This window comes from Hemitrygon akajei, chromosome 23, assembly GCF_048418815.1.
Source record: "Hemitrygon akajei chromosome 23, sHemAka1.3, whole genome shotgun sequence".
Taxonomy (NCBI): Eukaryota; Metazoa; Chordata; class Chondrichthyes; order Myliobatiformes; family Dasyatidae; genus Hemitrygon; species Hemitrygon akajei.
The window spans coordinates 31524046-31536973 of NC_133146.1; the positions used below are offsets into that span (position 1 = coordinate 31524046).

Here is a 12928-nt window from a genome sequence, read left to right on the forward strand (position 1 = left end):
CCACTTTACCTCCTGAGTATTTCCAGCAGCTCTCTTGTTTCAGATAGCATGAAATTTGCAAAGTTCTGTATTCCATAGTTCCCAATGGAGCTGCGATTGGATTCATACTGGAGCATCCGCGATACTGAGAAAGTCGTGAATAGCACGTTCAGTGAGTTGGCCACACCGCAGGTAAAGGCTACACAGGCAGAAAGGGAAGGGGTGGCCACTAGACAGTGTAACAGTAGGCAGGTAGTGCAGGAGTCCCCTGAGGTCATCTCCCTCCTAAACAGATATACTGTTTTGGATACTGTTGGGGGAGATGTCTCATCAGGGGAAGGCTGCAGCAGCCGAGTTCATTGCACCATGGGTGGCTCTGCGGCCACAAACGAGACTCCAGGATGGTATGTTGCCTCCCTGGTGCAAGGGTCAAGGATGTCTCTGAGCGGCTGCAGGACATTCTGGAATGGGAGGGTGAACAGCCAGTAGTCATGGTGCACATAGGTACCAACGATATAGGTAAAAAAACGGGATGAGGTCCTACAAGGTGAATTTAGGGAGTTGGGAGATAAACTAAAAAGTAGGACCACAAAGGTAATAATCTCTGGATTACTACCAGTGCCACGTGCTAGTCAGAGTAGAAATAGGAGGATATTTCAGATGAATACGTGGCTTGAAAAATGGTGCAAGGGGGAGGGATTCAAATTTCTGGGGCATTGGAACCAGTTCTGGGGGAGGTGGGACCGGTATAAACAGGACGGTCTGCACCTGGGCTGGACTGGAACCAATGTCCTAGGGGGAGCGTTTGCTACTGCTGTTCAGGAGGCTTTAAACTAATGTGGCAGGGGGATGGGAACAAGTGCAGAGAGACAGAGGGGTGTAAAATGAGGGTAGAAGCAAAAAGTAGTAAAGTGTAAAGTAAAAGTGGCAGGCAGGCAAATCCAGGGCAAAAAGCAAAAAGAGCCACTTTTCAACATAATTGTATAAGGGCTAAGAGTGTTGTAAAAACAAGCCTGAAGGCTTTATGTGTCAATGCGAGGAGCATTCGTAACAAGGTGGATGAATTGAATGTGCAGATAGTTATTAATGAATATGATATAGTTGGGATCACAGAGACATGGCTCCAGGGTGACCAAGGATGGGAGCTCAACATCCAGGGATATTCAATATTCAGGAGGGATAGACAGGAAAGACAAGGAGGTGGGGTAGCATTGCTGGTTAGAGAGGAGATTAACGCAATAGAAAGGAAGGACATTAGCCTGGAGGATGTGGAATCGATATGGGTAGAGCTGCATAACACTAAGGGGCAGAAAACGCTGGTGGGATTTGTGTACAGGCCACCTAACAGTAGTAGTGAGGTTGGGGATGGCATTAAACAGGAAATTAGAAAGGTGTGCAATAAAGGAACAGTAGTTATAATGGGTGACTTCAATCTACATATAGATTAGGTGAACCAAATTGGTAAGGGTGCTGAGGAAGAGGATTTCTTGGAATGTATGCGGGATGGTTTTCTGAACCAACATGTCGAGGAACCAACTAGAGAGCAGGCCATTCTAGATTGGGTATTGAGCAATGAGGAAGGGTTAGTTAGCAATCTTGTCGTGCAAGGCCCCTTGGGTAAGAGTGACCATAATATGGTGGAATTCTTCATTAAGATGGAGAGTGACATAGTTAATTCAGAAACAAAGGTTCTGAACTTAAAGAAGGGTAACTTTGAAGGTATGAGACGTGAATTAGCTAAGATAGACTGGCAAATGATACTTAAAGGGTTGACGGTGGATATGCAATGGCAAGCATTTAAAGATCGCATGGATGAACTGCAACAATTGTTCATCCCAGTTTGGCAAAAGAATAAACCAGGGAAGGTAGTGCACCCATGGCTGACAAGGGAAATTAGGGATAGTATCAAGTCCAAAGAAGAAACATATAAATTAGCAAAAAAAAGCGGCACACCTGAGGACTGGGAGAAATTCAGAGACCAGCTGAGGAGGACAAAGGGCTTAATTAGGAAAGGGAAAAAAGATTATGAGAGAAAGCTGGCAGGGAACATAAAAACTGACTGTAAAAGCTTTTATAGATACGTGAAAAGAAAAAGATTGGTCAAGACAAATGTAGGTCCTTTACAGTCAGAAACAGGTGAATTGATCATAGGGAACAAAGACATGGCAGACCAATTGAATATCTACTTTGGTTCTGTCTTCACTAAGGAGGACATAAATAATCTTCTGGAAATAGTAATGGACCGAGGGTCTAGTGAGATGGAGGAACTGAGGGAAATACATGTTAGTAGGGAAGTGGTGTTAGGTAAATTGAAGGGATTAAGGGCAGATAAATCCCCAGGGCTAGATGGTCTGCATCCCAGAGTGCTTAAGGAAGTAGCCCAAGGAATAGTGGATGCATTAGTGATAATTTTTCAAAACTCCTTAGATTCTGTATTAGTTCCTGAGGATTGGAGGGTGGCTAATGTAACCCCACTTTTTAAAAAAGGAGGGAGAGAGAAACCGGGGAATTATAGACCAGTTAGTCTGACATCGGTGGTGGGGAAAATGCTAGAGTCGGTTATCAAAGATGTGATAACAGCACATTTGGAAAGAGGTGAAATCATCGGACAAAGTCAGCATGGATTTGTGAAAGGAAAATCATGTCTGACGAATCTTATAGAATTTTTTGAAGATGTAACTAGTAGAGTGGATAGGGGAGAGCCAGTGGATGTGGTAAATTTAGATTTTCAAAAGGCTTTTGACAAGGTCTCACACAGGAGATTAGTGTGCAAGCTAAAAGCACACGGTATTGGGGGTATGGTATTGATGTGAATAGAGAATTGCTTGGCAGACAGGAAGAAAAGAGTGGGAGTAAATGGGACCTTTTCAGAATGGCAGGCAGTACTAGTGGGGTACCGCAAGGCTCAGTGCTGGGACCCCAGTTGTTTACAATATATATTAATGATTTAGACAAAGGAATTAAATGCAGCATCTCCAAGTTTGCGGATGACACGAAGCTGGGCGGCGGTGTTAGCTGTGAGGAGGATGCAGGGTGACTTGGATAGGTTAGGTGAGTGGGCAAATTCATGGCAGATGCAATTTAATGTGGATAAATGTGAGGTTATCCACTTTGGTTGCAAGAACAGGAAAACAGATTATTATCTGAATGGTGGCCGATTAGGAAAAGGGGAGATGCAACGAGACCTGGCTGTCATTGTACACCAGTCATTGAAGGTGGGCATGCAGGTACAGCAGGCGGTGAAAAAGGCAAACGGTATGTTGGCATTCATAGCAAAAGGATTTGAGTACAGGAGCAGGGAGGTTCTACTGCAGTTGTACAAAGCCTTGTGAGACCGCACCTAGAATATTGTGTGCAGTTTTGGTCCCCTAATCTGAGGAAAGACATTCTTGCCATAGAGGGAGTACAGAGAAGGTTCACCAGATTGATTCCTGGGATGGCAGGACTTTCATATGAAGAAAGACTGGATCGACTAGGCTTATACTCACTGGAATTTAGAAGATTGACGGGGGATCTTATTGAAACGTATAAAATTCTAAAGGGATTGGACAGGCTAGATGCAGGAAGATTGTTTCCAATGTTGGGGAAGTCCAGACCAAGGGGTCACAGTTTAAGGATAAAGGGGAAGCCTTTTAGGACCGAGATGAGGAAAAACTTCTTCACACAGAGAGTGGTGAATCTGTGGAATTCTCTGCCACAGGAAACAGTTGAAGCCGGTTCATCAGCTATATTTAAGAGGAAGTTAGATATGGCCCTTGTGGCTAAAGGGATCAGGGGGTATGGAGAGAATGCAGGTACAGGGTTCTGAGTTGGATGATCAGCCATGATCATACTGAATGACGGTGCAGGCTCGAAGGGCTGAATGGCCTACTCCTGCACCTATTTTCTATGTTTCTGTGCTATATTATTTCTCTTTCTTTCCTCTGTTCTCATTTATCTTTTCCACACTCACCTTCTCTAGACAGACTAACACGCCTTCACCATGCTCTGGTAGCAACACGTGTATATATTCTCTCTTGATTTTCACCCCTTCCTCCATTATCCCATCCCAGTCAATGCACCAATGTAATTCAAACAAGTTATTTTCCTGACTAATGCCAATACTGGTGGAAGGTTATTTCCCTGAAGTATTCTCTGTCCACCTATGTTGGCTGACCTTTTGTGTATTTGCTTTGATTTCAGATTTCCAGCACCTGCAGTTTTTGCTATATTTTTGTTTCTGTCATTCTAAAGCAACATTGATTCGCTAATGGCCTTCAGGAGAGGTCATCTGTCCATCTTACCTAGTCTGACCTACAACTGTCTCCAGACCAGCCACTATGACCCTCTGAAACAACTTAGCAATGCAGTCCATTATACTGTAGCTGCTATAGCAACAGGATGTGTCCAGTCTATCTAATTAATACCCACAGGGAACCATGGTAGTGTAGAGGTTAGCACAAAGCTATTACAGCTCGGGGAGTTCCAGATTCAGACTTCAATTCCAATACCATTCTGACAGGAGTTTGCACATTCTCCCTGTGACTGCATGGATTTTCCCTGGGTGCTCCGATTTCTCCCACAGTTCAAAGACGTACCGATTAGTAGGTTAATTGGTCATTGTAAAAAGTCCTGTGATTGGGTTAAGGTTAATCAGTCTTGCCGGGTGTTGCTAAGGTGACACGGCTGCAAGGGCAGGAAGGGCCTACTCCGTGCTGTATCACTATATAAAATAAATAAATAACTGGTCAACTCTCAGTCATCAGCAAAGTGATGTATGGTGCCTCAATAATGCCACAATCCGCAAGTCACCAATAACTAACTTGTTGAAGAATTTGAGCTTTGTCAGAACCATTCCACTCCAGACCTCAAAACAGCCTTGTTCTAGCAGTGGAGCAAAGAGCTGAATATTAGAGGAGAAGTCTGACCTTGTAATCAGGACATCACTTGATAGAATGTGGCATCAAGGAGCCCTGATAAAATTGGAGTCATCAGGCATCAAGGGGAGAAGGCCCCAATGCTTAAGTCAACTATGCACAAAGGAAAATGGTCTTGATGGTTGGGTGGTCAGTCATCCCATTCCTCGAACATCGCTGCAAGACTTCCTCAAAGTTCCAAATATCTTCAGCTGTTTCACCAATGACCTTCTGCCCCTTTCAGGGTCAGAAGTAGGGATGTTTGCTGATGAGTGTTCAAATCCATTGGAAACTCTCCAGGAAATGAAGTGATGAAATGAAATACATGGCTGCATGCAGCAAGACCCAAACAACAGGACCACATCTAAGAGTAGCTAGTTAACCATCTCCACTTGATATTAGGTGGCATTGATAGGGATCTCCATTGACCAGAAAACCAACTACATAAGCCACATAAATATTGTAGTAACCCAAGAGGTTCAAAGGATAACCTGTGATGAGTAACTCACTTCTTAACACCCCAAGGACTTTTCACTATCCACTGGGCACAAATCAGGAATGTGATAGTAGTGGAGAGTAAATTGTCTGGTTGCATCACATCCTGGTATCAAAACAACAGTGCCCTTGACTGGAAAATCCTACCAGAAGAGGTGACTACAGCCCAGTCCATCACGGGTAAAGCCCTCCCCTCGATTGAGCACATCTACATGGAACGCTGTCACAGGAAAGCAGCATCCATCATCAGAGACCCCTACCATCCAGATCGTGCTCTCTTCTCGTTGCTGCCATCAGGAAGAAGACACAGGAGCCTCTGGACTCACACTACCAGGTTCAGGAACAGTTACTACCCCTCAGCCAGCAGGCTGTTGAACCAGTGGGGATAACTTCATTCCACTTCACTTGCCCCATCACTGAACCACAACCTATGGACTCACATTCAAAGACTCTTCATCTTATGTTCTCCACATTTATTTCTTATTTATTTATTATTATTATTATCTCTCTTGTATTTGCAGTTTGTTGTCTTTTGCACATTGGTTGTTTGTCCACCCTATTGAGTGCAGTCTTTCATTGATTCTCATATGGTTGTTGGATTTACTGAGTATGCCCACAAGAAAATGAATCTCAGGGTTGTATATGGTGACATAGAGTACAGTGGTGCTAGAAAGCTTGTGAACCCTGTAGAATTTTCTCTATTTCTGCATAAATATGACCTAAAATGTGATCATACCACTTAAGTCCTAAAACTAAAGCTAAATAACAGAGAACCTAGTTAAATAATGAACATAAAAACATTATACTTATTCATTTATTTATTAAGAAAAATAATCCCATATTACATGCATTGTTGGAAAAGTATTTGAACCTCTGGGGTAATGCCTTCTACAAAAACTATTTGGAGTCAGGTGTTCCAATCAATGAGATGAGATTGGAGGTGTGGGTTGTGGAGGTTCCCTGCCCTATAAAAACTACACACAAAGTCAGGTTACTGACAAAGCCTGTTCTTCTTAAGAAAGATCTCTTTATGTGCATCATTGCTCAATCAAAACAACTTTCGGAGGACCTTAGAAGAAGAATTGAAGAGATGCATGAAGCTGGAAAAGGCTACAAAAGCATTTCTAAAACTTGAGTGTTCTTCACTACACAGTAAGAAAAATTGTCTACAAATGACAGAAACTTAGTACAGTTGCTACTTTCCCTTGAAGTGGGCATCCTGCAAAGATCACACCAAGAGCACAATGTGCAATGCTGAAGGAGGTGAAAAAGAACCCAAAGGTAATAGCAAAATACCTACAGAAATCTCTAGAACTTGTTCATGTGTCCACTACAAGAGAAACACTGAACAAGAATGGTGTTAATGGAAGGACACCTCGGAGGAAACCACTAGTCTCCAAAAAAAAACATTGCTGCACATATGAAGTTTACGAAAGACCACCTGGATTATCTATAGTGCTTCTAGGATAATGTTCTGTTGACAGATGAGACAAAAGTTGAACTTTTTTCAGAAATACACATTGTTAAGTTTGGAGAGACACTGCACATCCCAACTGTGAAGCATGGTGGAAGAAGCATCATGGTTTGGGGCTGCGTTGCCATCTCAGGGCCTGTTCAGCTTGCAATGATTATGGGAACAATATATTCAGAATTGGATCAAGACATTTTACAGGAGAATGTCAGTGTAGCGGCCTGTCACCTGAAGCTTAATAAAAGTTGGCTAATGCAACAAGACAATGATCCAAAAGACAAGAGTAAATCAACAACAGAGTGGTTTAAAAAGAAGAAAATTTCTGTTTTGGAATGGCCAACTCAAAGTTCTGACCTTAATCCTCCGGAAATGTTGTGGAAGGATCTGAAGCAAGCAGTTCTTGCAAGGAAGCCAACCAACATCCTAGAGTTGAAAACACAAAGTGCACTGCAGATGCTGTGGTCAAATAAACATGTACAAACAAGCTGGATGAACTCAGCAGGTCAGGCAGCATCCGTTGAAAGGAGCAGTCAACGTTTCGGGCCGAGACCTGCTGAGTTCATCCAGCTTGTTTGTACGTGTTTATCCTAGAGCTGAAGCAGTTTTGTAAGGAGAAATGGGCTAAATTTCCTCCAAGCCAATGTGCAGGACTGATCAACTACTACTACTACTATGTCGACTCAGGCCTAGGGGGCCGGTGTGGACACTGATCAACAGTTACTGGAAATGTTTGGTTGAAGTTATGCTGTACCGGGGGGGGGGTGGTCACACCAGTTACAGAAAATAAAGGCTCACATACTTTTTCCAACAAATACAAGTAATATTCGATTATTTTTCTCAATAAATGAACAACTATAATGTTTTCATGTTATTTATTTAATTGGGTTCTTTTTATCTAGTTTTAGGACTTATGTGATGATCTGATCACATTTCAGATCATATTTATGCAAAAATAGAGAATATTCTACGGGGCTCACAGACTTTCTAGCACCATCGTATATGTACTTTGATAATAAATTTGCTTTAAACTCATCTGAATGAATGGAGGTTGAACAGCATTTGAAAGCTCAACATCACACAGGATAAAGCAAGCTCCATTCATCACATTCAATGTCACTCTCTCCACCTCCAGCACACATTGGCTACCGTGGGTGCCATCCACAAAATTCACTGCAGTTATACACATAGGATTATCCAACACCAACTCCCAAACCATCAACCTCTATTGCCACTGCAAGTCGCACATCGTCCCAATTTAGAAATAGATCATTATTACTCATTGTTATCGTGAGAGTCCTTCTACAACAGTAGTGTGGGAACACCTTCACCACAAGTCCAAGAAGTTGGCTCATCACCAACTTCTCAAAAGTAAATAAAGAGTGGGAATAAACCCCGAGCCTGAAAGTAAGAGAGGGTAGGGGTAAGAAAGAAAAAAGCAAAATAGAAACAATCCTGCTCCTATATCTTGTGTTTTTACATTCAGTTTTCCTCAATTTATATCCTGTATGGCCCTGCTCTACATCATTTCCCCAATCTCTTCAGCCAATAAGTCTTCCCATACATTTCTTCATGAGCTATAGGTTACCATGTACTACCTCCCATCAAATTGATTGCTGCAATAACATTAGGCCTCCTAAAGTTCAGTCATGCCACTTCCCTATTTCTCTCTCCTCTCAAAAAACTTCTAATTTAATTTTCAGATGGCTAGGCTTCCTATCATAATGAAGTCTTCCCTTCCACCTGCCTAATGTATGCCTGTATTTTCTCCATCTTCCATGAATCCTGCAGAAGCGTTCTGTGTTTAAGGCACTTTATGAACAAAAATTGCTTTCACTGTAAAACTGGCATTCAAATTATTGAACTGTCTGTTCATTCTCAAATTGTATCTTGCAAGTTCTGGCCTCATTCTTTACTGGCAATATGGTTCTCACCTTTGCGGCACTTTTTTACTAAGCTTCAGGTTAATCTATATCTCTTTCCCCTTCCCTTCATTCCTATTGATTTGATACTTAAATTGTTGGCTTTGTTCTAAATTCAAACCTATACTTTTGCACCAGCTAAGACATTGACAGCTCACCTCTCACATCTTTCTTTGTCTCTTTCTAATTAGGTAACACCACACTTCCTTCCTTTGAAGCTTTCAACCTCCTACAAGAAATCTCTATATCCCATTAATTCTCATTTTAGTTGTCAATCATGCTGAACTAGTTTTATAAAGGTGCATCAAGGAAGCCAAGAGCTATCTTTCTGCTTTCTCCAATGTAATCGTCTCATGAAAATTAATCTGTTATAAATTATCCAGACCTAAACACCTGTCAAGGTTTGATTCTGATCCAGTACCCCCTTCCACAACAGTAGCCAAATTCCTGATCCCCTGACAGAGAAAAAAAAACTTCTGCAAAATATTGATTCACTTGAGTTGCATTGGGTTGGTTTTCTTCTCGGCAGTGAAGGGTTAAAGTCTGATTGGCTGGTTAATCATCAGAGTACAACCATTAAAATGTCCTTAATGCCTTGTGCATAATAAAACAGTCTGTTTTAGCCTTGCAAACAAATTAAGTGCATCGCTGTTTGAGATGCCAGATGTAAGATAATATTAAGTAGCTTTTTTGTAAACTTCAAATTATCCATCTTGATAAATCTACATATTAATTCCTCATTACTTTCACATCAGAGGACAATTGAAATAATTTGGTTTTGATCATCATACGCTTGCACTGAATAGAATTTTTAGCCTTTGCGGATAGCGATTTTATTCCTGACACTAAATCGTCAATCATGCCTTTATACCCCTTCCCAGAGCATCCACAATGTTCCCCCTAAATTATTTGGCATGATTCTATTTTTTATCCTCTTTACTTTTCCTTTTAAATGTAAATCATAGTAGCAAATTACAGACTGCAATTTAAATTGGAGTGATTTATAATTTCCTGAGATGGTGCTTTGCATTTTCTTGGAGGGTATTGGTATATTCAACGTCATTCACCATTCACAAATTCGGAGTACTTCAGTGTTATGTGTGATTGTTTTGAAAAAGCATTTAGGAATACTACGCTTTAAAATTAGGACTCTTCAATCTTCATTGAAATTAAGTGCTTCTACAAGAATAGTCTAATTCATAGTTCATTTGCGTTTATTTTCCATGGTTCCTTAAGTGACTATTCATTCAGAGCTGTAGTATTTTGCTGGACAGAATCCTGCATTCTACAAAAATATACAGTTCTCCCCTAGTACAATGCAAGATTGACAAATGTACACTCAGTAGCTAATTTATCAGGTTCAGGACTGGAACTCGGTGTAGTCTTCTGCTGCTGTAGCCTATCCACTTCAAGGTTCAACACTGTGTGTTCAGAGATGCTCTTCTGCACACCATTGTTGTCACACGTAATTATTTGAGTTATTGTCATCTTCCTGTCAGCTTCAACCAGACCAGCCATACTCCTCTGACCTCTCTCATTAACAAGGTGTACTGCCCACAGAACTGCTGCTCACTGGATGTCTTCCTTTTTCGCACCATTCTCAGTAAACTCTAGAGACAGTTGTGCATGAAAATCCCAGGTAATCAGCAGCTTTTGAGATACTTAAACCACTCTATCAGGCATCAACAATCATTCTATGGCCAACATCACTTAGATCACATTTCTTTTCCATTCTGGTGTTTGGTCTGACCAACAACTGAACCTCTTGACTATGTCTGCATGCTTTTATTCATTAAGTTGCTGCCACATGATTGGCTGATTATATATTTGCATTAATGAACAGGTTTACAGATGTACCTAATAAAGTGGCCACTGAGTGTATATTATAGTCCAGCATAAAATGAAGAGCATTTTATACTCAATGCATATTGCAGAGGTTGCTCTGGGCTAATTTAAAACCAAATGAGGAATTTGCCAAGATTCGTATCATTTGGGTTCTACTATTAAATTATTTAAATGTAAAGTAATTCCTGATTTCAATTACCTTGTTAAAATGTAAAAACAATCAAGGATAAATTGGTAAATCATAGACTTTTAAGTTGTTCAGATAAATAGTAGGAGAGCTATTTATCTCATGCAATGTTCACCTATTTCTTACCTATAATTGAGATACAGGTAATTACATTCACAGTGGAGACTTATCTATGGCGTTAAGTGTAAAGTTGAATGTAAAAGTTATTAGTTAATAACTGCAGCACATTGTTGTCTTCATAATTGTTTCAAATTAAGTGTTGATACCATCTTAAAAATGTGTTATTTGTGTGTAATTCTTTTCAGGAGGGGATATGGACAACAGGAGGTAAGAATCACCATGAGCATCTTGCTACTTAAAATCTTCAAAACTCTTCAAAGCAAAAATTAAATGCTTATCTCTTTTACCACCTGCTGCTCTTTTTTTTCTTTTCCTCTTACAACTCCTTTCCAGCAACAGCAATTGCTGAGACCTTCGCTTCTCAGACCTGAGGTACAATAATCTACGTATGTCTTAATTAAACACAGTATGTTTACAAATTTATACATGTATCTACATTCTGAAAGACTGATTTTCAATCATTTATCTTGATTAAGGCCTAAATCAGTAACACATGAACACAAATTCTTACTATGTTACATATTTACATGGCAGGAACTCTCTATGGAATCAGGCATTGATCCTGGCCAGGACTACTATGCACAGGATTACTATAATTATGAGCCTGGGTAAGCATTTTTGTAAAGCTCTTCAAAATCTTTAGTGGTATATCAAATTTATTTATACATAAATCCATCATATAAATCACAGAAATTGAATAGTTGGTGCTCTGGCTATATTATGTATGTAAGTCAAAACTCTACAAATCATAACTGGCTGAAAGCACTTATTTTACTTTTAAATTATAAAATGCAAGCATTTATTGGGTGAGATCATTCAAAGGAATATAAAAGAGGTTATTCAACCACTAACTGTTTAAAACACAAACAACAGGGAAAGTAAGCTCTGATAGGCTCTTTATTTGCTATTAATCATCGGGTAGGCCCATCATTCCTATTCAAATCATGTAGCAGGCTCCTCAACTGATGCACTTTGAGCTCATTGTGTGATTTTGCTGCAGTTTTAATGCTGGGGAATGAGCGACTTAGGCAGCTGAAACTCGCTCCCAGGAAAAGGTTACATTTTGTTTCTTTGTCCTGACCTCTGTCTACATATCAGCTCCTTCTTTCTAGTGGGTCTGCTGGCTGAATATAGGCAGAAGCAGGGCAAAAATCTGCTGTCCTAAGCTGCCAACTGACCAATGGAGTTAAGTAAGATCTGAGCTCAAGATTAGTCTCACGGTTGCCATGAGTGACTTCACAGCAAATTCTGGGCCAAGGTTGAAAATTGCCCCCAGCCGTTGCTGCTAATTTATTTAAGAAGGTTATATGTGCTAATATGTAATTCTTTCTGAGGAAAGAGGTGCATACTTTGACATAGGACATGGAACATCACGGCACTGTACAGGCTCGCAGGCCCACGATGTTGCGCTAACCTACTCTAAGATCAATCTAACCCTTCCCTCCTTCAAAGCACTCCATTTTTTAATCATCCATGTGCCTATCTCAGAGAATTTTTTAAAATGCCCTTAATGTGTCTTAGTTACCTCAGAGGTATGTCTTGTAGATCCATTGCAATTTTCTTATTGCAGCATTTTTATCTTGGACACTTAGTAGTTGAATTTTAGATGTCCTAACCAGTTGGAACAGTCACTGAGTAGGTTAACATTTATCATGCATCATGTTCCTTTTTTTCCATTTCCGTGACTTATGGAAAGGAAACCTAGGTAGAGTGCATCAAAAGTAACCAGTCTGGAATGGACACAGTTAGAGTGGTGCTATCTCCCTTCAGCAACCCAGGTTCAATTCAAACCTCTGAAGAGTTTGCATGGACTTTTCTGTGCCCAGGTTCCCTCACAGTACTCCAGTTTCCTTCCACTCCCTGAGTACATGAGGGTTATAGGTTAATTAAGCATGGTAAACTGCCCCTCGTGTGTGGAACATGGAGGAAAGTAAAACTTTGTTCGTGCAGGATGTGCAAGTAAATGCTTGATGGTGGGCATAGACTTGGTGGCACTTGCTGTATGACTCTTTGGCAC

The 12928-nt window shown here is 40.7% G+C and overlaps 1 protein-coding gene across 1 annotated transcript in view; it reads left to right on the plus strand.

Annotated features, from left to right (window-relative positions):
• Positions 1–12928, plus strand: part of pcdh15b (protocadherin-related 15b) — a 1734278-nt gene that overhangs the window by 1694725 nt on the left and 26625 nt on the right. The window contains exons 38-40 of the mRNA XM_073027317.1: positions 11097–11118; positions 11245–11283; positions 11446–11519. Coding sequence (XP_072883418.1) covers positions 11097–11118; positions 11245–11283; positions 11446–11519 — 135 coding nt within the window. The remainder of the gene's footprint in view (positions 1–11096; positions 11119–11244; positions 11284–11445; positions 11520–12928) is intronic.